General features: G+C 35.4%; 2 protein-coding genes across 2 annotated transcripts; both read left to right on the plus strand.

The window, feature by feature from the left end:
- The first annotated feature begins 2,434 nt into the window (after positions 1 to 2,434).
- LOC110619431 (expansin-A13) lies at positions 2,435 to 6,884 on the plus strand. Its single transcript, XM_021762870.2, has 3 exons — positions 2,435 to 2,590; positions 3,632 to 4,482; positions 6,341 to 6,884. Exons 2-3 carry the CDS (start codon positions 3,944 to 3,946, stop codon positions 6,648 to 6,650), a joined length of 849 nt encoding a protein of 282 aa, XP_021618562.1. The 5' UTR covers positions 2,435 to 2,590; positions 3,632 to 3,943; the 3' UTR covers positions 6,651 to 6,884.
- A 13,784-nt stretch (positions 6,885 to 20,668) lies between these two features.
- LOC110618609 (cationic amino acid transporter 8, vacuolar) lies at positions 20,669 to 22,689 on the plus strand. The gene has a single exon (XM_021761783.2). The coding sequence runs from the start codon at positions 20,750 to 20,752 to the stop codon at positions 22,556 to 22,558; it is 1,809 nt and encodes a 602-aa protein (XP_021617475.1). The 5' UTR covers positions 20,669 to 20,749; the 3' UTR covers positions 22,559 to 22,689.
- Positions 22,690 to 27,651: the final 4,962 nt, after the last annotated feature.

Consider the following 27,651-nt stretch of genomic DNA (forward strand, 5'->3'; position numbering starts at 1 on the left):
CTAAGATATAGAGTATGTCTTAAAACTTCTCCATTAGACTCTGGATAGGTAGTCTAGGTTTTTAATGACACAATCATATTGCATTTTTTTCGATAGTTCTAAGAAACAAAACATGCCTTAGAGTTTCTCCACTAGACTCAAAATAGGTAGTCAAGGTTTTTAATCACACAATTATTTGCATTTTCTCGAGGGTTCTAAGTTACATAGCACACCTTAAAGCTTTCTAAACTAGATTCAAGATAGGTAGTCTATGTTGTTTCAAACTACGTAAAGGTTTGATTCTTCTAGAATGAGAAGTACGTAGGAAGCCTAAGCGAATATAGGTGCAAACCTCAAAATCATAGTCAATTGAGTCGATTGCATAAGTTCTGATTTGGTTTGAGCAAGCCGAGCTAGTCATAGAAGGTGGCAAGCTCAAATCTCATACTGCATTAGGATGCTTTGACGAACTTTGGACATTCTCCAGGCTTCGGGAAAGTGGATAGCAAACTGTAGATCCATATTTTTTGTACTGAAATACATGTATATCTAAAGTAGTAAGGACTCGATCATGAGAATCACTTCAAGATCCCGACACACTTAAAATTAATTTTTAAAACTATAGAGAAGTGTTTTATATTATAAAAAAATATTAAATAATAATAATAACAATAATAAATAAATAAAAGAATGAAAAATAAAATATAAATACTAAATACTAAATGATGAAAGCAAAAAAAAATAATTTATTCAAGTAATAAAATTAATTTTATAATTAAATAATTGAATAGAAAAAAGAAAGAAAGAGTTGAATTATAAAAAAAAAAAAAGAAAAGAAAAGAGAAAAAGATAAAAAGGAAAGAAGAAAGATGATCGGTGCTACAATAATAATAATAATAATAATAATAAAAGATTTTTCTTCCTTTTTGTTTTCATACCTATTTAAGTTTTTTTTTCTTCACAACAACTCTAATGAACAATTATTTTTTTATCGATTCTTTTTTTATTGCCATTTCTCATCTATAACTCTTTAAATTCTCTCAATTTTACTCATAAAAAATTTTTTAAAAAAAATTCTCTAAAATTCCTCATCCATCGATGTACGATACTAACACTTGCATCAAATGAGATTTCACCAAATTAGACATTGCCAATGAGGATAGCAATAATGCACTCTTCTGTGGGCTTTCCGAGACTAGCTCTACAAGCTATCATTTACCACCCTTCATCGGATTCAAGTAGTAATATGAAGTAGGGAAAGTAATCATCAATTAAACTCAACCAAATCAATTAAACCGAATAAATTAAATTCTCTAAAATATAAAATCAAAATAAAATCAAATTTTACAATAACCAAATTAAATCAAACCAAATTAATTCATATTAATTTTATTTGACAATTCAGTTTTAAGAGAATAAAAAGTAAAAATAAAATTAATGTATAAAAAAAATCAATGTTTCCTTTTCTCTCAATCTCAACTCACAATATTAATCTCCCTTTTTTTAAGATCAATATCAAACAAATTATGTCAAACAAAAAAAACTCAAAAAATATTTCTTCATTTTATAGTTTCGACTTTAGGTTGATACTAGTTGATTAAAGAAAATACTTTAGAATTTAAAACCTGAATTTATTTCCTGTGCAAAATCCTACAACTCCCATTCATCATTCCAAGGTTAAAGATTAAAATAATGATTCTTCTAGTGTTTTCCTTGTAAAACCAAGGAGCTACTCTCCAAACTCTCCAATGATTCAAACAAAACACCTCCTCAACAATAGCAATGACCCATCAAACATGGGCAACTTTAATAATCTGTATATCCTTTGCATGTTGTTCTCTTCAATTCATATCATGGTTTTCAGGTAAATGACATGAAACAAAAGAATCAGTAATAGAATGATAAAGCTGAGAGTTTGGATGAAGAAAATGAAAAAAAAAATCCCTATATAAATTAGTAGCGGCAATATTAAGGGGAGAAATTAAGAAAGGTAATGAGAAAGCAAATAAGATAATGAGAAAGCAAATAAGAGAGGGGTGGAAATTAAGAGGCAAACAAAAAGGAGTAAGGATAAGAAGAAGGGCAATCATTAAATAGAATGAAAGAAGAGAGGCTAGATGAGGGAAGAGATAGTTTAAGGGAAAATGTGAACTATGAGTTGAAACAACAGTGTTAGGGAAAATTCATAGCCAAGTCAAGGAGGGAACTGTCCATCCTTACCTGTAGAGGTAAGGGCAGCTGATGGTAGCAACAGTAGAAAGCCTTATACTTCGAAAAGAAGAAGACCCTAAAGAGAAAAAAAATCTCTCATTAAGAAATTAGAAACAGAAAATAGACTGCTTCACTTTTTTACCCTTAATCGTTAAGCATGAAAGTTTTAATAAAAATGTGCAATCTATATCTTAAAAATGTGCAACTGAAGGGGGGAAAAAGAAAAGAAAAAGCCAAGGGACAAACATCATTAAACGGCGTAGTTTTGCATTATCTTAGGGCAACCCAAGGCTACCCTTGTTGGTTTATTTGTCTGTTTATTTGTCGTTCCCCGTTTTGGCCGCCGCTCGTTCCTCCAGGCGCGCTTTGTCCGATCTGATGCTAACAGTCATTTTCTCAGGTTATACTTGCAAATCTCTGCTTGATTTTATTTAGAGCCATCTTTAGCATGGATTTGTCAATTAAGACATTTTTCCTTCATATCTCTCTTTTACATCATATTACCTTATTTTTCTAGTTTCACATTCTATCTTTGATAGTATAAACAGTTTTAATACATCATCTGCATTCCACATTCCACTGATCTTAAGCTTGATCTGTTACACTGCACTGATCTTAGGCTTGAGATCCTGAGGCTGCACAGTTCTCTATGTATTTTCTTTTAACTGTTTATTATCAGCAAGTTCAATTATTTATGACCCATGAAAAATGAGGGAAGCTGGTGATTCATCTCACTGGCTTTCTTGTTGTTGTTGATGTTTATGCTTCTTAGTTTGCTTTTCATTTATGGGTTTTCTATAATTTCTTGGCTGTGTTTATTTATATTTCCGGGTTGTGATTCTATAAATTCCTGGTAATTTGTTACTGGAGAGGTTTTCTATATCATGAGTTCGAATACATCTCCTTGATGTATTTCTGTTAATCTTAAAAGTCTAAAGGTTACCAAATTTCCTGTAGGCAGTTTATATCCCTTGGTGTATCATGAGTTTGAATATCCTCTGCATGTGAAAATGGGATAATTATGCTGTGCACTTATGAGCATGTACCTTGTCTCACAAGACCCACCATCCACTTAATAAGGAAATCCATATTTTTATGAGAGGGAGCACTAAATTTATCTGCACTGGGAGTATTGTAGAATTCTCTGTGAAAAATGAGTCATATTTCCTGCATCTACTCTTAGCATTTGAGCATTGGACTCTCTAGTGTTAGATTTTATACATAAGAAGTTCCAGTTTACAAATGAATTCTTTGTTGTACTGCTATAAGAAAACAAGACAGTACTGATAAAGTGATGGGGGAAGAACTGAATGTGTATATAGTGTATCTTCACTTTTTTCTTTTAATGAAATATGGTGGAGGATTCCTTGCTTTTGTTTCTCTATATTTAAACTTCAATTTGTTTCTGGAATTGTAATCATTAATTTTAATTTTACTTTAGGTGGTTTCATATGTGAACATTGACATCAATGAAGGTGTGAAATTGTGGAAGTGTGAAGAGATGTGCTGGTGAAGTCTCATAATTTTTTTAAATTTATCAGATTTTGAAAACTTTTATTGTCTTTAACCTGGATCTGGGTTTGGATACCTGAACTATTTGAATGCTTTGATTAAATTTTCAGCAAAGAATAGAAAGAGAAAAGATTTAAGAGGGTTTAGGTAATATGCAAGTGATAATAATCAAATTTACTACACATAAGGTTGCAAAGGGTGAATTCTAATTGAGTCTCAAACTGTTAAGGTAGTTAAATTAATGGGCACCCTATCCATACCCTTTTCAAAGGAAAAAATGTCACTGCCACCACCTCTAAACCCCATCCACACTCTTTTACTATCCCTTTTCTTCACGTTTTCATTACCAGCCACTTCCCACACTTTCTCCTCTTCCTCTCCTCCACAACTCTCCACCTCCCTCTCTGAGTGGCAGTCTGCACATGCCACTTACTATGCTGCCTCTGACCCTCGTGACTATGTTGGTGGTGCCTGCGGTTATGGAGATTTAGGGAAAGCAGGGTATGGGTTGGCCACAGTGGGCCTCAGCGAGGCAATGTTCGAGCGGGGCCAGATGTGTGGTGCATGCTTCGAGTTGCGGTGTGTGGAGGACCTGCGGTGGTGCATCCCTGGCACTTCTGTCATTGTGACGGTTACTAATTTTTGCGCTCCCAACTATGGTTTCACTGCTGATGGTGGAGGCCACTGTAATCCTCGAAACAAACACTTTGTCCTTCCCATTGAGTCCTATGAGAAGATCGCCATTTGGAAGGCTGGTAACATGCCTGTACAATACAGGAGGTAGATAGTTACTTCATCTCCTTTTATTTCATATTATCTTTCATGTTAAATTGTGCTTCATGCTTGCATATTCAAATTAGCTTGCTAGCTTGTGCCATAGCTTGTTTGTCCATATTGTTAACCTTGCACTTACTATCAGGCTTTGAAATCCTTGAGTTTTTTTTTTTCCTCTAATTTAGATGTTTATGCACTATGGCTCACATATTTGGGTCTAATCTGAACAATAGTCCCCCCCCCCTCCCTTTCTCTTTTTGAATGATTCTCTATGTAGATTTAGTGTATTATGATTCTCTATGTAGATTTAGTGTATTATGATTCTCTATGTAGATTTAGTGTAAGAAATACACTCTTCATTTGTATGGTAATATGTAGACTGGGAGTAGACATATTGTGAGCATTGTACATTTAGACATGTTCCAAGGCTAAAATTTTCTATAATTTTAGATGTTGTTTACCCTTTGCTTTTGATTTATTATTTGATGAAAAAGAGAAATAAACTTATATATATAAACTAAATAGATAATGGCAGACAGCCTTTCTATCCTTCACTAAAAGAAGTAACAGACTAAAAATAATTCGTTATGAATAATACAAACAGTTTGCAACCTTTCTTTCGGAGATTAGAAAAAAGGGTTTGCTTCTATCTCTATGTAATGACTAAAATACATAAATTGATAATTGCATTAGTTGTAAGGTCTTAACTTGGACAGTAAGTTAGGCTAAAACAATTTTCATATGTTTCCTTTTATGTGAAAGGTCTTAATTATATGGTAATGTTTTTGTCCTAGAGGATTTCCAAATGAGAGAGAGAGAGAGAGAGAGAGTGACAGACCTTTCGTTGCATTATAAGTTCTTTTTTTCTTTTCCCTCTAAAAACAATGATCTCATGTTTATTCAGGAAAACAAAAACCTCATGTGCCGGTGAGGGAAAAGATAAAGCATCTAGTAGTAGGTATCATCACACTACATAAGCCTATGCGACTATAGAGGCTTGGAATAGAGTAAATATAGGGGATATCTTTTGAGATCTCAACTTGGGTAATTCAATTCATAATGCATTATGTATGTTAGGTTTCTCCATGATATAAGGCTTCTCCTGATTTTGGGGATTACAAGAATTTCTAGGCCATATTTGACTGTGTGCTTGTTTGGCATTATAGTTTGAGGATCAAAACTGCTTTTCAGGGAAAAAAGAACATGTTTTTAGATTAAAAATGCCTTTAAACTAATGAAATTTAATTTAAATCATTTTCTAATACTCTTACTAATATATTTCAAAATGCCAAAAAAAAAAAAAACTCTATGAAATCCCAAAGTCCTGATATGCGTGTTGCTTTTCCTTTACCTCGAACCATATTGATTTTTTAACTGGTTCATCTCTAAGGTATAAACTTACATTGATTCTAGACAATTCATTTGTTACTCGTTTCTTGTCCTTGCCATTTGAAATCTTCTTGCTTAGGAATGGTACGGGAGCTGTTTAGATATAACATATTTTTACATAATATTGCTTTGAATTATTTCTTAACAACTTACTGACATTCTATTTTAGGATATGGCCATATGATTCGCTAAAATTTACCTGATAATTAATTTACATTTGAGCAATCTATTAAAGAGGGGACTTTAGTTTGTATATGGATATGCTACAATTTCCACCTTAAGTGAATTGAAGATGCTTCAATTGGTTTAAGTTTGTTGATTTACGGGATTTTCTTAGAGATCTGTATATTCATGCATGTACATTTACTTGTGAGCGAATTTTTTCTTATTGATTTGAATGCAATGCCAATTGTCTTGGAAGCCTTTATCAGCTGAAATGATTCTCTTTTCCGTTAAATTTGAATTTGCTGAACAGGATAAAATGCAGAAAGGAAGGAGGAATTCGATTTGCTGTCTCGGGATCAGGCATCTACATTTCAGTACTGATCAGCAATGTTGCAGGAGCTGGTGATATAACTGCAGTGAAGATTAAAGGTTCAAGAACAGGTTGGCTTCAAATGGGTAGGAACTGGGGTCAGAACTGGCATATCAATGCTGATTTGAAGAATCAACCTCTCTCATTTGAGGTTACTACTAGCGATGGAATCACAGTTACCTCTTACAATGTCGCTCCCAAGAATTGGAGCTTTGGTCAGACTTTCGAAGGCAAGCAGTTTGAGACTTAGTGTAGCAGCAAGAAGACATATCATATAGATGAGACCATTCTTTGTTTTTCTATTTCCACCTTAATTGTTTTGTTTTATAGGTCAGGGTGGGAGTGTATGATTTGTAATGGGAAAATTATATTTGTAAACAAAAGGTGTAGAAAGCACCTTATTGGAGAGCATTCTAAGATTGTTGTTCTGTAAAATTAAACACGGTAAATGATAAAATGTGCTGCTTATTTGTGGTTGGATTAAGACTTCGTGTCAAGATTAAAAGTATGGTAGATGCGTGCACGGTCAGGTAGGGTTGAGCATTTGGTCGGTTCGGTTTAAAATCGAACCGAATAAATCGAAAATCGAAATTTTAGTGTTTATAAAAATCGGACCGAACTGATTTTGGTCAGAAACTGAATCGAATCAACTGGTCTGATTCAGTTCGATTTGATCGGTTTCGATTTTTAATAATTTTTTATTTTTTACACTTTATTTTTAATATTTTAAAATTTAATTAAAATATTTTAATCTTAATATGATTTAATTTCTCTATATTATTGAAAAAAATATTATTATCACTAATCAGTTTGGTTTGATTTTTTTGATTTTTTTCTGATCAAAATCGAACCGAATCAAAATAACTAAAATTTCTAAAATTAAAAATCGAATCGAATTAAAATGTATAAAAATCGAACTAAATTTTCAAATCGATTTGATTCAATTAATTTTTTCGGTTTGAACTGAAGATCGATAACTTATCGAGAAATTAGAACTTTTCAGAAATGTAAAAATCCTAGCGTTTAATTTGCTCATCAAATGACCTTTTCGAGAAGTATGTTGTTCTATTGCATTATTTTATTTTATTTTTTAAAATTATTATTTAATTTTTATGTATTATTTTTAATTTTTAAAAATTTATTAAATTGTTTGTATTTTTTTTCTCTGTAAATGAAATAGTGATTCATATCACTTTTTCTGTTAAAAATAAATAAAAATTAAAAAAATAAACTTTAATTTTAATTATTGCACATAAAATTACTATATTCTTATATTTATTTTAAAATAATAAATAATTTAAAATTTTTAATATCAAAGCAATAATAAACATAATAATACTAACATTTACACACTAATATTGTTAATATTAAAATATATTATATATAATGTTCAATAAAATATTATATTATTTTACATATCATTGTTAATCATATAATTTTTAATTAAAAAATACCTATAATTAATATCTAAAAATATATTATATAATTAATATATAGTTCACTCATATAATTAAAAATTATAAATTAATTTAATACATTTATGGTTGAGACTATTTTAAAAATATAAAAATAAAAAATAATAATAAATTACATACATTCATATGTAAATATAATTTAAGTTATATATTGATATGTAATTTTAATAAAATAAAATAGGTAAAAATAGCCCAACCTTTCACATTTTATCAATTATAGCCATATTTTTAATTTTATCTCATTTAATATTAATTATAGATAGCTGTTTAATTGGAATATAAATTTTAGATCTGAAATTTGAAATTTAAATATTAGATTTCACATTCATAAATTTTAAAATTTTTTAATTTAGCTAATGATATATAATAATTTTTTATTAAATTGAATTTGAATTTCAAATAAATATATTTTTATTATTATGTAAGATTTTTTTAACTTTTGAGTTTCAATATTTGTCGTGAATTTATTAAAATATAAATTGATTTTTTAGATATTATAATAAGGTGTTTCATCAAAATTCAAAGTCATGAATTTAGTCCATGATTTCGTCTAAATTCAAAGTAATGAATTAAGGCCGTGAATCTAAGTACAATCTCTGCATTTGGAATTAAAAACTGAAAATCAAAAATTAGTTTTATCAGGTAAAAAATTTAATTTTTTATTTGTAAAAATTTATGAAAGCTCAACACAAGATATCACCCAGGTAATTTAATTGTATTTTTTACTACATTTCCGTAAAAATAGTTTTATTTTTCTTCTATGCATCATAAATTATAGTTTTTTAAAATAATAAATTTTTAATATATTTTAAGTGAAATTTTAATTTCAATAATTATTTAAAAATGAGACAGTATAATAAAAAAAATTATTTTAGTTATTTTTTAAATTTATATAAAATAACTATCAATTTATGATTATCGAAGAATATTATTTAAATCTGATTTTTATATTTTATAAAATTAATTTTTAATTATTCTGTAAAAAAATTAGTCAATTTATTTTAATTTTAATTTTTGTATATATAGGAGGGGAGACCCAAAAATAAAACTTTAACTAATGGGATCACCCTTGACCAAGAAATAACCTATAAATTACACCTATCCAAATCCATAATAGTTTTAAAAGGGCAATTAAACTGTTAAAAATCATAGGGAGAAGACAAAACTAAATTAGTCATTCCATCCACAACACAATTAGCCTCTTTCTAGACATGAGTCACCTTCAAATTTAGTTAAAGTAGTCGACAATGTTGTAACAACACATTGGTAGACCACAAATTAGTACCTATGTTATCTTTCAGAAAAGCAATTTCTGCTTTAGAATTCATCTCCATAATAAGTCGTCGGATCCCCATACTCCATGCTAATTGAAGGTCAAACATTACCGCATGCAGCTCAGCTCTCATTGACGAACAGGTACCCAAGGGAATGCAAAAGCCATTCAACCAAACCCCACGCCAATCTTATAAACTACTCCAGGTGCCGCCGCCACCACCTAGATTTCTTTTAGACGTGCCATTTGTATTAAGCTTAATCCAATAAGTTAAGGAGGCTGCCATGTGATATCGGCAATCATCCAAGTTCTGCTACTGGAGAGTGATTTCCATTTGAACACCATGCCTTAAAATTATGTGCTAGCTGAAACTTGAAATAGGAAAGTCGTTGGTCTAAGGAGTTGGTCACACTATGAAAAACACTTTCATTCCGCTAATTTCACAGCTACCACAACTTCAAAAATAAAATATGTGCAGGAGAAAATTCATGGCATATTATACACTCAAAATCATATTGTAACGATCCGGAAATCGGACCGCTACCGGCGCTAGGGTCCAGATCGACTTAAGGTCGCCGGGACCCGTAGCAAGCCTAACTTGCAACCTGTGTACCTGATAAAATCCCATACATGATCAAACATTTACATAAAAATTTAAACTTTTCCATATACCAAGCCTGACTCGCATACATAATACCTAGAACATAAAAACCCCATACTAGAGCCCTCATCAAATGCTCTAATTGGGTCAACATCTCTTAAGACGAGCTTGGTTCAACATCAATATCATTAAAACCTTAATAAAAAAACAGATCATGTATAAAAGGGATTACAACCGACCATAGGGCCAAGCACAATACTATACTCATATCTTTACATTACATTACACTTTATAACATTTACAAATCATGTCTACACTAAACTATTACATTAACTACCTCTTTACCCTTGCTCACTTCCTGATCCGACTCTGACCTGCAAGCCTGGGGGTTAAGGGAGGGGGTGAGCTAAAAAGCCCAGTGAGCAGAACAATAAAACATTATATAAAACATACTTCATGAAATGCGTCACAACATAATTAATTCACATCACGGATGGACTGACCCAAAATTCCCTCCACTCTGTGCCTGGCCCTCGAAGGAGCTCCTCAGGACTTCTGTTACATACAATAAAAATCTGGAGGGCTAGTGAGTCGTCCTGTTGTCCATCCACACCCACAATGAATAATGCAATGCGACATATTCATGAGTTCTAATGCAATCAACTTATTATACATCATGATGCATGAATCATGCTTAAAACATTTAATTTCTTAAAATAAAAGATTAGTTAGTTCTACTCACCTCTGGCTGACTCTGAACTGACTGAAAAGCAGCTATCTCGCTACTGGGGTCCTCGGTTCCTCGGGTCCGAACCTACACAGGTGGACTCAAATGAGGGACTAACATATACTAACATAACTCTAAACATCTCTCCAAAAACCCCCTAAAACATCACAAAACATTCATAGAAAACATGCAAAGGAAGGCTGAACAGGGCACTTTCGGCGGCAGGTTTGGCGGCTGAAAGTCCCTCCAGAGCCGAAAGTCATGAACCTTCGGCGGTACCTTCGGCGGCCGAAGGTTCCTTCCAGATCCGAAACTCATGCATATTCGGCGGCACCTTCGGCGGCTGAAACTGCCCTCCAGAGCCGAAAGTCCAAACTTTCGGAGGCAAGCTTAGGTGGCCAAACATGCCACCACAGGCAGGTTCGACGGCCGAACATACCTTCGGGTGCCGAACCTGAGTTCTTCCAGAAATGGCAGAACTCAGCCCTCACATGCACATATGCCTCCCTAAACCTTCCAAACATACATTTAGCTATTCTACAACATGCATAAACTCGTTCTCAAGCATATAGGGGCATAAAACTAGCCTAAACCCCAACAACCAACAACATAACATCACATTACATACATTTATCCTCAAATCTACATAAACCCTAACATTTTTTACAACTAGCTTAAACATGCATTTCTACCCCATAAACCTTCATAAAACTTGTTTAAAACATCAAAGATGATGAGGATCGACGCTTACCTCTTGAAGATCGAGAGAAAGCGTGACCCAAACTTGGAGATTGAGAGGATTTGAGCTCTGGGGTCTCCAAGCTTTTCAACTTCGATCTTGAACTTAAAATCTTCAAAACCAAGGTAAAACTTGTTAAAAACTTGAAAGGATTAAAGGAAAACCTCAAAACCAACCATGGAAGGGCATGATTTCACCTTTGCCCGAAAATGGAGGAGAAAACTCGCCCATTTTCGGACATGGGGTCTTTTATAGGTGGCTGGCCAGACCACCTTCGGAAGCCAAAGGTGACTCCAAAACTCCACCAAGTTCGGCGGCCGAACCTGGATTTTCCTCCATGGTGTTTTTCTTTCAAAACTCAATTTCTTTCATACTTAAAACCTTGAAAACATGTAAAAACATTTTAGAAAAATATATTCTTACCCTTCTAGAGAGTTCCGACATCCGAGATTCCGCCGAACGGTAGGAATTCCGATACCGGAGTCTAGCAGGGTATTACACATATAAATTTGAGAACCAAACAATGATATCCAAAGACAAGAACAATCTAAGAGAATTAGCACTCAAAATACAAGACTAAAAATCAAGTGCTCACGGACAATTCCGAAAGGTATGCAAGATGTCCTCCTCAATAACACTACAAGTAGAGCAACTCATGTCTTGCGTAAAACCCCCTCTTCTATCTTTCCCTACTAGTCATAACTTTTATCTTGAAGCAAAAGCCAAAAAATGTGCTGGGTAACTGGTACAGCCTATACCTGGTTCCAAATCTGCCCTGTAGAGGAAGGGGACCCTTCAATTAACAACTCATACTCAGTTTTAATAATGAACTAGCCACTAGGAGTAGCCTTCCATGCCACTTTATCCATAGCATTTACATCAGACACAAGAACAACACCTTTCACTAATCTGCAACCCTTATAAAAAAGATAAGGCTGAATAGAGTCCCAATCCCAATCATTTCCATTCCAATATTGAGACACCATAGTATGCTCATATAATGGAGGTAGAGGACTAGTTAAAAAATCTCGAAGAGGACCCTTTCAAATCTAATTGTCATTCCATTACACACAACCACATACAAGCCTTCTTGCAACCTAAAAAACATTACTAACAATGCCTTTCCAAATAAAAGAGCTATGTGATCTAGGTACAAAAGCACCTAAACTAGATTGAGCCTTTCAAAACTTGACCCATAAAGCATGACCTTCTCTTAGAATGCTCCATCGCAATTTGGCCATGAACGCCAAATTTATTAATCGATAACACTTTAAACCCAGACCTCCATGGTGCAACGACAAACAGAGTTGATTCTAGTTAACCAAATGAACACGTTGTCCACCATTTTTCTTCCTCCAAATAAATCTCCTCACTCGTTTATCAAATTCATCACACTCTGATTTGGAAAAATAAACAGATTGCATCAAGTTATTGGGTAACATAGAAAGAATAGTTTTAGCTAAAGTCACTCGCTTGGTAAAGGAGAGTACCCTAGTTTTCCAGCAAGCTAAATGATTGTCAACTTTAGTGAGAAGATCATCAAAATGATGTCGAGAGGACCACCCTTGCATCATGGGGACTTTTATTTACTTGCAAAAAAAAAAAAAAAATCAGCCTCTGACATCCTTGCCACAGAAAATTGACTGATAGTACTATTCACGTTTGCTGAAAAAATAGCCTTTAGATTTCTAAAAGTTTACCAAATACCTTCAAAGAATTTTTAATCACCCCTATCTGTTGAACAGAAGCCTCCCAAAAAGCAAAAGGCCATCAGCAAAGAACAAGCAAGAGAGGAGTCCTCCTCGACTAATCTACACCAATTTTCAGTCACCCAATCTGACAGCTTTGTTAATCAAATGGCCCAATTAATTTATTGCAAACACAAACAAATAGGAGAACAAAGGATCCCCTGCCTAACTCCACTAGAAGGACAGAAGCATTTAAAGGCTAGATCATTCTACCAAACCTTCATGTTAGAAGCATTTCAATAACATAAACCCATTTCCGCAGGAACTGTGCTTGGGTTAGAGCCTCAAATAGAAAATCCCATCGTAGTCTATCATAAGCCTTCTCTAAGTCTATTTTAAGCATCATCCACTGCACATCATAATTTTTAGCTTGTATACTATGAATCACCTCTGAAAAAATAATCACATTATTGTGTAACTGATGTCTCGGAATAAAACTACTTTGAGTTGGTGCTATAAGAGAAGGCAGAACAAGCTTCATTTTATTGACCAATAGTTTGGTAATCAACTTCAACACCATATTACAAAGACTGATATTCCAGGACTGGGTGATCAACTCAGATGACTGCACTTTTGGAATTATAATAATAAGACTTTTACCAACAGAAGGAGGGAGAAATGAGTCCTGTAAGAATGCAAGAACCATACTGTGATGGAATCACCAACTACACTCTAAGAATTTTGAAAAAAGACTGCATGGAAACCTTTCGGACTAGAAGCTTCCAAAGGATCCTTAGAAAAAAAAAAGAGCACTTTGAACCTCATCTCACGTAAAATTGGCCACCAAACCATATAATAGCTCTGTAGACAATAATAGAAAATTATGATCCATAAGAGGCAGAAAATGTGGAAATTTCAGTAAAATACAAATCTTTATAGAAATGATAGGCTAGCAAAAGGAGCAAACGATGATCTGAACACCAATTACCTGACATATATCTTAAATCATGAATACGTTTCTTTTCACCTTTAGTGATCGCACTAGTATGTTAGTACGCAGTATTACGGTTCCCCTTTGTAATCCACTGCTCGTGAGACTTCTGAAACCATACTAACTCTTCTTAATCAAGGAGGGTCTCATATTCAGCAAGCAACTTATATTCCAGCACAACCAATCCGGTATGTGGGGAATTGCACAGAGATACAAGCTAATAGTCGATGCTTTCATTGGTGTAAGGAGCCAAAAACCTTAACTTTCCATTTAGCTAGATTACCCTGCATATGCCCTAAAGTAGTATGTATAGGGACATCATATTTTCAATTTGTAGACACAAAATCAGCATAGCCCTGATGTTTCTGCCAAGCAGCTTGAAAGCTAAAGACAGTTGTACATCCATTTCTAACATTATTCTCCAGAGAAAGCAAAAGCAAACAATGGTCTGAGTAAGCTCTCGGGAGATTATATACATCAGCTGATGAAAATAAAAGCCGCCAAAATGGCGTACACATGATTTTATCTAATCTGGCAGCCCTCACAAAATTATTAAAGTCACTTCGCCACCACATAAAAGCAAGACTGGAGAAATCCAAGTCTATCAGCCCCATATCAAAAATCTAATCTCGAAAATGCAAACATTGAGTAGATGCTTGGGCACTAATGCTAGTTATTTTAGAAGGAGCCGCAAAATCATTAACATCACCTCCCAACACCCATGGAGCATATGTTAGCACATTCAGATCACTAATGATCGAAAATAGATGATTGCGCAAGTACTCCTTCGAATTGCCATATACAACTATAACAAACCAAAACCTATTACTCATTTTAGTTACTTTACAATGTATAAACTGAGAAAGAGTATATAAAACCTCTATCAATAAAACTGAATCATTCTAAAAATAATCAAATACTCCCACTGAAACCCACTGCCTCCACCCATACCCAGTGATCAAAACGAATAACTTTTGGTTTTAAAATGGCACAAAACTAAATTTTATGCTTTCAATAGTAGTTCTTCAGAGATCACAAACTCCTTTTACTACTAATCCCTTAAACATTCCAAAATAGGCAATTCATCAAAAGAGAAAATAAAAGAGGAACATTAATAAGCATGAAATCAGAAACACACTAGAATATACATATATACACAACAACCATCAAGCCAAATGGCTAATCTCTCTAGCAGTCACCCCAACCCGACTAGACTCACTACAACTATCAAGGACACAATCGTGGTTGAAAGTAGTAGCTATAAGAGGAGCAGAGACATTTTCTTTTCCTTGTTGAGCAGTCACTGATGACTTAACTGACGTTCGGGCAACACTAGAATAAGAAACCACCACGCTACTCATTTTTCCTGCCTCAACCTTTCCATAAACTACTACATGACTCCTTACTGTTGCAGCATCAATAGAGCTCCTTCCATTTACAACATTAGAAAGTGGTTGCTGAGAGGTACCCTCCTGAACCCGCAAACTAGGCATGGTACAATCAAGCAATTGGCTTCTGGGAGAATGGGAATTGAAAGTAACTTGTTGTTGTATTGGAGAGAGCTCAATTCAACCGAGTGAGGAGGACGGTGCAAAATATGGGAAGATTTTTGCCCAAAAGAAGACCCATGCATGTTTAGAGGTCTAAGAATAGGAGCCTAGGTGGTGTCTTCCCCCAACACACCAAATCGGGAATTATTACCATCCATCACACCAAATTGTCGAGCATAAGACTTCCTTGAGACACCCACTCATGTAGAAGGCCGTATGAATTGGCAAAATCCAAAAACTAGTCACTGGACGAGCATCCAAGGGCCTTAACTATTAGTAACTTCATCTGGAACCATGTCCAATCCACTAAACTCAACCACAAAATGCAAAGTAGTCTTAGATAATAGAAACCCTTTAGGGAGGACTAGAGTCTGTAGTCTCTGCTGCCATATACCTATCCCCCGGTCCATCATGCTAGGCTATCACACACCCATCTAAATAATGCCCATAGCAGCCACAATGAAAATAGATCTGGTGCAAACCTTTATACTCTAAACAACGAATCGTCTTTGGAGCCGAAATTTGGCGAGCAACGGCTTGGAATGATCCACTTCAACACAAATTCGTGCATATTTAGCCTCGAGATGCTTAGATAGTAGCATTGTCAACCTTGACAGGATGACCAATCTTAACACCAATCCTCATCAGGAACTCAGAATCAAAATATTCTACCCTCAGCTCTAGTATCCTTACCCAAACCATTGCTGAATTGAAGGCAACATGAGTAGGATAAAAAATTCGGTTGCCACTCTCGCAACAGTAAATAATGATTCGCAATTGACCATAAGGCGCCAGAGTAAGCAAGATCATAATCATCCCTATTAGTGAACTTAGCCAAAAATAAGCCATGAGACAGATCCAAAACTTCAAACGCTGCCATAATATGCCAGATTTGTTTCAATCGCCTGTGGAGAAATGCAAACTATAACAGCCCGGAAAACCGATACCCCTCTTGTAACGGTCCGAACCGCTCGGCACTAGGATCCAGATCGGCTTAAGGCCGCCTAGACCCGTAGTAAGCCTGCTATGAACTCTGTGTACCTGTTAACATCCCATACATGATCCGACTGGACTCTTAACTGTTAAAACTTTTCTTTAAAACAACCAGACTTAATCTGTAAAACACTCTCTGTAGGTCCAATCATATGAACCGCAATGCTCAGATAGACTAAGCTGAACTAGCCCTCGGGCTATCTATCACACACCAGTGATGCTTTAACAAGTAACCTCCATACCCTATGCGCTCTGCAGCATAGAACCCACTCTGTAAGGGTCAGCATATCATAAGTTAACTTGGCTACCATAGAGTCACAGGAATCAAACCTGGTCTTCTCTAGTGGTCTACTCTGTGGATCACAGGAATCAAACCTGGTCTTTCCTTTGCACTGGTCTTGGGTCAAGGGACTTAAGCCCTATCTTCCCTCACAGTTATCATTCACTGGGTTTTCGAAACACAACATATATTAAATCTGGTCTGACTCATTTCTCATCAAGAAACTGTAAAACTGGATACATGCATATATAAGGGATTAACATACACTAGACAATAGGCAAAAGCACATTCTAACTCATTTATCCCTTACCTGACTACTTATTACATCACTTTTACATACATCTCTTTAATTACATCATGTCCACACTACACTATTACACAAGCAGTACCATAGCTGATACACTCTGCTGCTTCTCACCTTCCCAGCTAACCAGAACCTGCAATACTGGGATTAAGGGAAAGGGGTGAGCTATAAAGCCCAGTGAGTAGAAACACTGAAAATAGTTCATTCATACACATCTGTTATGAAAATGCAACACAACTCATACAGTCCACATCATTGATTGGACATGACTTCAAAACTCCCTCGACGGGCTATTGATGTCGCCTGGGTCCAATCATCTGGAATTAGACATGACCTCAAAACTCCCTCTAAGGGCTATTGATGTCGCCTTGGTCCAATTCCCACTATCACTGAATAAAGCAATGCAACAACTTCGTGATTCTAATGCAACGCACCCTAATATAAATCATAACATTCATGATGCATGAACTATGCTTCATACATTCCATTTTCTCAAAATAAAAGATTAAGTTTAGTTCTACTCACCTCTGCTCCTCTGGCAGAAACCTGACTGACGCTGCAACTGCTAATCCTGACGACCTCCCTGCACTGTCGGGTCCAATCCTACACAAATGGACTCGATTGAGGTGTCAAACATACTCTTAGTAACTCTTAAACAATTTCCCAAAACCCCTTAACACAATCACTCAAAGCATGTAAAAGAAGGCTGGACAGAGCACCTTCGGCGGCACCTTCGGCGGCCGAATGTGCATGACAGAGCCGAAAGTCCATTCTTTCGGAAGCAACCTTAGGCAGCCGAAACTGCCTCCACAAGGGGTTCGGCGGCCGAATCCTCCCTTCGGCGGCCGAACCTGAGTTCATCCAGAACTCAGCTTCGTGCCTGAACAAGCCTGCCAAGCACCAACCCCACTCCATACATGCATAACTCCTCCTTCACTCACATATACTCAAGTATATGCTCCAAGGGGTCCAAAACTACCTATCAACCCCAACAAACAACACACATAACACATAATCATACTTACACCATGAAAACATCAAAACTAAACCTAGATACATAACTCTACCCTTAACCTCTTTAAAAGCTGTTATAAATCATTAAAACAAGTTTAAAGACTTCCCTTACCTCTTGAAAACAGAAGAGGAACAGCCAACTCAGCAACTCCTCCTCCAAAGCTTCAAACCCTCACAACTTTTCTTTTCTCTCAAAAACGTTCAACCCCTTTGCAAAAGACCAACCCTCTGCATAAGCTGATTAAAGCTTGCAGATGAGTCAAAGGAGATGTGGCCTAACCTCTGGTCATGATCTGGAGGTGAACACCTGGCCAAACCACGGACTGAGAAGTGTGCACAACTAACCGACCTCCTCAGCTTTGGCTGCCGAAACTGCATGCAGACCCATGCAACTTGCGGGGGCCGAACATAACCTTCGGGGGCCGAACATTGGGCACTTTCGGCGGCCGAACTTACCTTCGGGGGCCGAACCTGGCAGAAACTCCTTAGGCCAACTTTCCTCAAAACTTAACTCTTTTCTGAATCAAACCGTCAACACTTAAAAACCTTTTAGAACACCTTCACTCTTACCCTTCTAGAACCTCTGATATTCCGGAATTCCACCGGATGGTAAGAATTCTGATGCCTGACCTAGCCGGGTATTACACAAACCCAATTGAATGACCAAGAACCTTAAGGATTAAGGTATATTGTGACTCTCGGATTTGCAACTTGTCCTGCTTCGAAACCCTAATCATGGAACATGTAGAGTTGTCATCATCATCCTCTTCTCCCCCCGTAGATTCATCATTAAAAAGATCAAATAACACATCAACCATATCCCCCATAGTAACATCTTTCCCAGAAAGACCCTCTATAGCATCATAAAATGAAACTTTGCGTTTCACCAAATTACGAGAATCACAATCCTCCAATTTCACAGTGCCACACTAAATGAATCGCCCAAACCATCTTTAAAATGTGCCTTCTTCACCGAGTGATGCGCAGGACCTCCTACGCTCTCCGTCACCACTATAGGCAAGGAGCTGCCACCATCCTTGAAAGAGAGAGAGCCATTCTAAAATAAGAATATTGATTTAAAATATGAAAAATTAGTTTTAATTTTAATTTTAATTATGCGTCCATTCGGTTTTTTTAATTTTAGTTATTTATATTATTTAAAACTGGAATGAAAGTTAAAATAAATTACTTAACTTTTTATTAAATTTAGAGTTAATGGCAAAAAAAATTTTATTTTAGTTTTACAATTCATCAGAAAAGGCCTATCTTTTGAAGTCAGAATTGATTTTCTTTTATATCTGACATAATACATGAAAGGATCCTTAAACAACCACAAGATGGCAAAGACTTCCGCAAAATGTTTCGATAGATAAGGCGATTTCGATACTTGTATTAAACCCATAACTTTTATAATTGTACGTTAAATTTTCTATTAAAAACTAATGAAATTGTCACTTTATCTAATCCGTCATTGCCACATCAATAAAATTCAGAGTACAATTAGTTGCAATTTAAAATGTAAGAGTTTAATTGGTAAATTTTTTAAGTTTATGGTAAAATTATAAATTTTTTAAAAATTAAAGTTTTTTAGTATTTTTTGTAAAATTAAAATTTATAATATTAAAAAATAATTTACATTATTATTATAAATTTCTTAGTTTTATCCAATGATTTAATACATCAATTTATTTTAATTTAATTTAAAATTAATTTATAACCTAATTTTTTTCAATCCATACTAATTATCATTGTAATTTAAAAAAGTATATGATCAATAATATATAATAATTATATTTCATAATTATAAGATGAATTAATTTAAAATTAAATTAAAATAAAATAAATATACTAAATTATTGATAAAATTAAAAAATTTATAATAATATTATAAATGATTTTTTAATATTATCAATTTTAATTTTAGAAAAAATAATAAAAAACTTTAATTTTTTTAAAAAATTTATAATTACACTCTAAATTTTAGAAATCTATCAATTAAATTATGATATTTTAAATTATAATTAATTGTATTCTGAATTTGGCTGATGTTAGAGTGATGTGGCAATGATCGACAATTTTATTAATTTTTAATAGAAAATTTAATATCAAAATATAATTAAAATAAGTATAAAAATGTAAATCTAATTGATAAAATATAAAAAATATGGTGTAATTGCAAAAATAAAAAAAGAATTGAATTTTTTTTGTTATTATCCCTTAAATTTAATATAACTGTGGAAGAGTTTGAATAAAAAATATATAATACTTTTAGCTAAATTTTTTATAAAATAAAAATTATTCTCTCTTTCATAATTTTTATCTATATATATATATATATATATATATTTAATCATTTTAAAATTATTATCTATTTTTTAACTATAATAATATATAAATTAATTATTATAATTTTATTTTATTTTTTAATATTTAATAAAATCTAATATATTTAAAATATATATAATTAAAAAATTAATAAAAAATTATAATTAATATATGTAAAAAATAAAGTCTGACAGATGGAGTAATTAATAAAAAAATTAATTTACATTAGAAAAATCTGAATATGAGCATCCGACCCGAGTACGAGGTTCCATATCCAAATCACATACAGATTCCATTTAAAGCCAAAATTACCAAATCAGATCCCAAACGTTTCATCTTTAATCATACAAGGACTGGAATTCTTCCCCACCTAACACTCTCTTCTTTCCATGACTGAAACTAAATCAGAAGCAGACCCCAAACGCCTGCCATTACTCAGCTCAGCAGCAATGGTTCTGGAAAATTCTCTAGACCCACTAAAGAAATCTTACTGGAGATGGAGCAAGCAAGATTTCTTCCCAGAACCCTCCTTTCAAAACCTCCTCACCTACAAAAACGCTCTATCCCATACCTTTCCTCGGCTCAAGGACCGTCTCCTCTCTCGCTCAACGGATACTAATGAGCTCGTCACCCTCCCGAAAGAAAGCGAAAACCCCATGCGCAAGTGCCTCACATGGTGGGACCTCATGTGGCTGAGCTTTGGTTCGGTTGTTGGGTCTGGCATCTTCGTTGTCACCGGCCAAGAAGCTCGTTATCATGGTGGTCCTGCCATAGTGCTTTCTTATGCTGTCTCTGGTATTTCTGCATTGCTTTCGGTCTTCTGTTACACTGAGTTTGCTGTTGAGATTCCAGTTGCTGGTGGGTCTTTCTCCTTTCTTCGGATTGAATTGGGTGACTTGGTTGCTTATCTTGCAGCTGGGAATATTCTTTTGGAGGGGGTTATTGGTGCTGCTGGGCTAGGTCGATCTTGGTCATCATATTTTGCGAGCATGATCAATACTAACAATCCTGATTTCTTGAGAATCAGAATTAAATCTCTCCCAGAAGGATTCGATCTTTTAGATCCATTAGCTGTTGTTGTCCTTTTGGTAGCTAATACAATAGCAATGACTGGAACAAAGAGAACTTCTATTTTGAATTGGATTAGTTCCATTCTAAGTGGTACTATAATTTTGTTTATTATTGTTGTTGGGTTCATTCATGCCAAAAGCTCAAATTTGGTGCCATTTTTTCCATATGGACCAAAGGGTGTTTTTAGAGCTGCAGCTGTTGTGTACTGGTCTTATACTGGGTTTGATATGGTTGCTACTATGGCTGAAGAGACAGAGAAGCCATCAAGGGATATACCAATTGGGTTAGTTGGTTCAATGTCTATGATCACTGTAATTTATTGCTTGATGGCTTTTGCACTGACCTCGATGGTGAAATATACTGAAATTAATCCAGATGCTGCATTTTCGGTTGCTTTTGCTCAAATTGGCATGAATTGGGCTAAATATTTGGTGAGCATATGTGCCCTCAAGGGAATGACTACAAGCTTGTTGGTTGGTTCTCTTGGACAAGGAAGATACACCACTCAGATTGCAAGGTCTCATATGATTCCTCCTTTGTTTGCTCTTGTTCATCCAAAAACTGGAACACCCATTAATGCTACTCTTTTGATAACTATACTTAGTGCTATTGTAGGATTTTTCTCTAGTTTGGATGTTTTGTCAAGTGTCTTTTCCTTTAGTACACTCCTTATTTTTATGCTTATGGCTATTGCATTGCTTGTGAGGCGATATCATGTGAAAGATGTTACTCCAAAGAGTCATTTGGTTAAATTTCTTATGTCATTATTTGTCATAATTTGTTCTTCGAGTGGATTAACTGCCATCTGGGGTTCAAATGGGAGAGGATGGATTGGATATGTGGTGACTTTTGTTCTTTGGTTCTTGGGGACCTTGGGGATGGCATTGCTAGAGAAGCAACGCGTTCCACAAGTTTGGGGAGTTCCCCTGGTTCCATGGTTGCCATCATTGTCAATAGGCATGAATCTGTTTCTAATTGGATCTTTGGGTCATGAAGCATTCCTGAGGTTCATAATTTGCAGTGCAGTGATGATTTTGTACTATTTTTTTGTTGGTGTTCATGCAACTTATGATGTGGCTCACCAGAACCAGGAATCAAGTTCAGGAAATGCTACAGGAGTTATATAGTGGTATGTAATATTTGATGGGGTAGTTTAGTTTTTCTTATATTTTTACATGTCAATGCTTAAGATATTATCTGTTTCAACATTCTGTAACATTGCATGCAAATATGAAATGAATTCAATTTGTAATGCTCATTTTATCTCTTCCTCAACAATCTGTTTTGAAAATTCAAATTCACGAAGTTATCATCTAAATGTTCTAGTGAAATTTTCACTAAACAATATAATCTTGATCATGTGATTGTGGAGCAGAACATTTTCTTAATCTTTCAGCACCCATTCTGCCACATAGACATGGCCTAATTTATGTGTGAATTTAGCTTAAAGATTCTAATCAGAATGCCCATAGCTTCTGATTTCTAAGCAGTCTGTTCCCTTCTGGCAACCATGCCTATCTCATCAATGGAGCTAGGCAACAACATGGGGATCGTGTAGAACATTATTTCATCTGAATTATGTTTCTAAGATGACAGAAGAATATGAATGTGATAATGCTGATTTGGGACATTTAATATTCAATCCTTAACCCATGCTCAATTATATGTATTGATCATCACATACATGATATAGAGTTTCATCTCCATATAAGCTCAGTCAATTAGAGAGTTGCCCATTGTAAGATACCAGATACTCAGATACTAATGTTATCAAGATCAGAGTCCTATTAGGGTTGATGCAGCCCCAAGTTGCTGTTTTATTTTGTTATTTGTTCAGCCAAGTGGAAGCTCTTTTGAGTTGGATAGCTTACCAATTGAAGCTCTGAGGTCAGGCTTAAGGGAAGACATTTTTGTGGCTTTCATCATTGTGGTTCGATGTTATGTGATTATGTTCAGTAACTTGAAGCAAACTCCAATTGTTGTGTGTGTCTTTACTTTTTATTAATTCAAGCATGATTAATTTGCATTATAGTCCCTAAAGTTTTACAAAAATCAGAATTTAGTCCTTGTCTTTTTAGTGAGAAAAGATTTAAATCCTGAGATGTTATTAGCTTAAGAAAATATATAGTCCTATTAAAATGAACGGAGATTTAAAAGAAAAAAATAACAGAGCAAGCAAGACGAGTAATAGAGCTTACTGTCATCTGAAATCTGATGGGCGAAGTGGTCCACCAAGTCTCTGTCATCACCACAACTCCCAAGTTAAAGAGTTAAAGCAACATGGTTTGAAGGACAAAGAGCAACTTTTTTATCTGAGTTTGTACTACTAATAAGGACATTCATGTATCTAATATCTTCATGTCGGTTAGCGGTGAAAGACTTATTCGAGCTACGTTTTTAGGACTTCCATCTTCAAAAGCAAAGCGGCTGATATTCCGTTAAGCAATTGAGGAGGGGTTTGGCTGCTTATTCATCATTTCTTGAAAAACATTGCCAAACATGGGGCAAACATAGGATAAAAGAAATAGAAGAGATGACTTCATTTGTGTACTGAAATACAAGCTGCATGGTGTTGTATGAGAGATTCTTTGTGGGGTTAATCACATCATCACTTGAACCAGCATCTTCGATAATATCCATAATGTAGGGAGGTGGGGTTACTAAAAAGTGTCAGGGGTTTTACTTAAAAAGTACGAAGGAAAAATATTTGTCGACTAGGAGTTTTAAGAAAAGTATTTGCTAGTGGGTGAAAAAGTCCACATCACCAGATTTAGGAAAGTTGCCATTCGTCTGATAAGCGGTAGAACATAGTAATATTATCTTGGATGTTGCATGTAGGGGAGCAGTGTCCCCTAGCTCCTCTTTGACAGGCATCTGGCAGATGCTGGCTTGCCTGCTGCCTATCAGGCCACACTGTCTATCAAATTCTCTACCGGACAAAGAAATTTTTGTTTACTTAATTTAAAAAAAAAAAAAGCCACTGGTTGAACAAGCAGTAGAACCTGCCGCAAGTCAGACTAGTAATAGATTTTTTGAAAAAATTAAGTAAACAAAAATTTCTTGTATGGTAGAGAATTTACTAGATGGTAGGGCTCGACAGCCAACAGGCAAGCCAGCGTCAGCTAGATGCCAGAGAGGCTCCAAGCGACATTACTTCTTGCATGCAACACGCACGATAATCTTATTATTTTTGTTTTTAACAATTATCCAAATTAAAAGAATTTTATTCTCACCTTACCATAATTGTTATCCATTTTATCTTTTCACGCATTAAGAAAAAGAATTTTTTTTATTAATTTTTTTAAATTATATTTACATTAAATATATTAAATTTTATTAAATACTAAAAAATATTTTAAATATTCATTTAAAAAAATAATAATTAATAAAAAATTATTTTAAAAATAAAATAAAATAAAATAAAATTATAATAATTAATTTATATATTATTATAATGTAAAAAAAAAGGTGAATAATGATTTTAAGGTAAGTCGAAAAGAAAATATGGAAAAAATTATAGGATGGAGATACAATTCCAATATTTACTCGCTTATTCTTCACACACTTATCCCACAATTTACTCTCTACGTACCCTCAATCCAAATTCTCTTCGCTCTCCCAATGCTCTCTCTATTTTCTCTACACTCTATCAATAATCTCTATACTTAATATTACATAACAATCGTCCAAAGTGAATTATGAGTTATCACCACAAGATATGTCCACGTGGTAAAAATTTGATAAGTAAGTAACACGGTCTCACCTGAGAAAAGTAAGACCTGGATGTAATACCCGGCTAGATTTCGGTATCGGAATTCCTACCGTCCGGTGGGATCTCGGATGTCGGAACCATCTAGAAGGGTAAAAGCATGTTTTTATAAAATGTTTTAAGTGTGTTTTATGATTTTAAGTAAAAAAGAAATTGAGTTTTGAATGAAAATAGCCTTGGAGGAAGATGCAGGTTCGGCCGCCGAACCTCAAGTTCGGCCGCCGAACATGGCATGCATGCGGAGGCACGTTCGGCTCCCGAATGTGACTTGGCCAGCCACCTATAAAGAGGCCCTTTAGCCGAAATGGGCGAGCTTTTCTCCCCATTTTCGGCCAAGGTGAGCTCTCCGCCATCTCTCACCGATTTCGAGTTTCTTCCTTCAGATCTTTCACGATTTTCACAAGTTTTCCCTTTGTTTTGAAGATTTTCGAGTATAAAGCAAGTTTTGGAGCTTTGAAGTTCAAGAAACTCAATCTCTCCCATCTCCAAGCTAGGGTCGTTTTCCTCTCGATCTTCAAGAGGTAAGGGCCGATCTTGAGCTCACTATATGTTTTAAACAAGTTTTAAGTTGATCCATGGGGTAGAAATGTATGTTTAGGTTAGATGAGCATTGTTAGGTTTTATGTGTTTTATGGGCAATGTAGGTTGCTGTGATGCTTGTGATGTGTTGTAGTTGGGGTTTAGGATAGTTTGAAGCCCCCAGGAGCTTGTATGCTTGAGTATGCATGTTGTAGAATAAGGAAAATGCATGTTTGGCAGGTTTGGGAGGCATTTGAGGTTGAGGAGCCGAAGTTTCTGCCCTTTGGCAGAAACCAGGTTCGGCAGCCGAACCTGCCTGGGAGGCCAGCCTTTCGGCTGCCGAAGCCTGCCCCCGAAAAGAGACTTTCATCTCTGGAGGGCACTTTCGGCCGCCGAAGGTGCCGCCGAACCTGCCTGACTTTCGGCTCTGGAGGGACTTTCGGCCGCCGAACCTGCCGCCGAAAGTACCCTGTTCAGCCTTCCTTTGCATGTTTTCCATGGATGTTCTGAGGTGTTTTAAGGGGGTTTTTGGGGAGTATTTTAGAGTCATGTTCTAGTATGTTTGGTCCCTCATTTGAGTCCACCTGTGTAGGTTCGGACCCGAGGAACCGAGGACCTCAGCAGTGAGTCAGCTGCTTCAGTCATTATCAGAGCTATCTGAGGTGAGTAGAATAAACTCCTAAGATTTAAATTATGAAAGTTTTAGCATGAATCATCCATCATGAATGCCATGTGATATTTTAGGTTGTTGCATTAGAATTCACGAATATGTTGCATTGCATAATATGTTGTTGATGTGGATGAATGTTGGATGATCCTTTAGCCGCACTACGTTATGATATGATGTGGAAAGACCAGATGTGGCCTGCACTACGCCCCTGGCACTATGTAAGAGAAAGACCAGATGTGGCCTGCACTACGCCCCTGGCACTATGTAAGAGAAAGACCGGAAGTGGCCTGCACTACGCCCCCGGCACTATTGGATATGTTATGTTATGTTATGTGTAAGAGAAAGACCAGATGTGGCCTGCACTATGCCCCTGGCACTATTAGATTCAGTAGTGGGCTATTGGTGACAAGTTCATCCTTGATGTGAATTGTTTGTGATATGTTGCATTTCATGAAAGCATGAAAATATAAATTGAATGTTATATTATTCTGCTCACTGGGCTCTAGTAGCTCACCCCTTTTCCCTTATCCCCCAGGTTTGCAGGTACAGGGTAGACCAGGAGGTCAGCAGGAGTAAAGTTTATTTTATGTAATAGTTAGAAGTTGTGGACATGATGAAATTGTAATGATATGTCTTATGTAGTCATGATATGTAATAATGATATTGAGGATTAGAGGTTGTGCTTGACCCTATGTGTATGGTTATCCCTTTGATACATGATCTATAGAATGTTTTTATGATGTTTATGTTCAACCAAGCTTAATGTATGCATGTTATGATACCCCATTGGAGCATTTGATGAGAGCTCCAGTGTGTGGTTTATGTTATGTTATGAGTATACACAGGTTGAGCTTGGGTTATGGAAAGAAAAAGTTTACAGGTTTATGAGTATGTGTGATCATGTATGGGATTTGACAGGTTCACAGGTTATGTAATACCCGGCTAGACTCCGGTATCGGAATTCCTACCGTTCGGTGGAATCTCGGATGTCGGAGATCTCTAGAAGGGTAAAACCATGTTTTCATGAAATATTTTAATGTATTTGATGATTTTAAGTAAAGAGGAATTGAGTTTTAGAATGAAAACAACCTTGGAGGAAAACACAGGTTCGGCCGCCGAAACTCAAAGTTCGGCCGCCGAACATGCATGCATTTCGGGTGTGCCTTAGGCCCCTGAAGGCATAAGTGAGGGAAGTCCAGGTTCGGCCGCCGAACATGGCATGCATGCGGAGGCACGTTCGGCCCCCGAACATGGCCTGGCCA

Source organism: Manihot esculenta, chromosome 7, assembly GCF_001659605.2.
Source record: "Manihot esculenta cultivar AM560-2 chromosome 7, M.esculenta_v8, whole genome shotgun sequence".
NCBI classification, from domain to species: Eukaryota; Viridiplantae; Streptophyta; class Magnoliopsida; order Malpighiales; family Euphorbiaceae; genus Manihot; species Manihot esculenta.

Excerpts from the sequence above, each read along its gene's own strand:
- LOC110619431 (XM_021762870.2), top strand. The coding sequence starts at position 3,944 with ATGGGCACCCTATCCATACCCTTTTCAAAGGAAAAAATGTCACTGCCA. Across the intron at positions 4,483-6,340 it reads ATGCCTGTACAATACAGGAG|GATAAAATGCAGAAAGGAAG; the intron begins GTAGATAGTTAC and ends TTTGCTGAACAG.
- LOC110618609 (XM_021761783.2), top strand. The coding sequence starts at position 20,750 with ATGACTGAAACTAAATCAGAAGCAGACCCCAAACGCCTGCCATTACTC.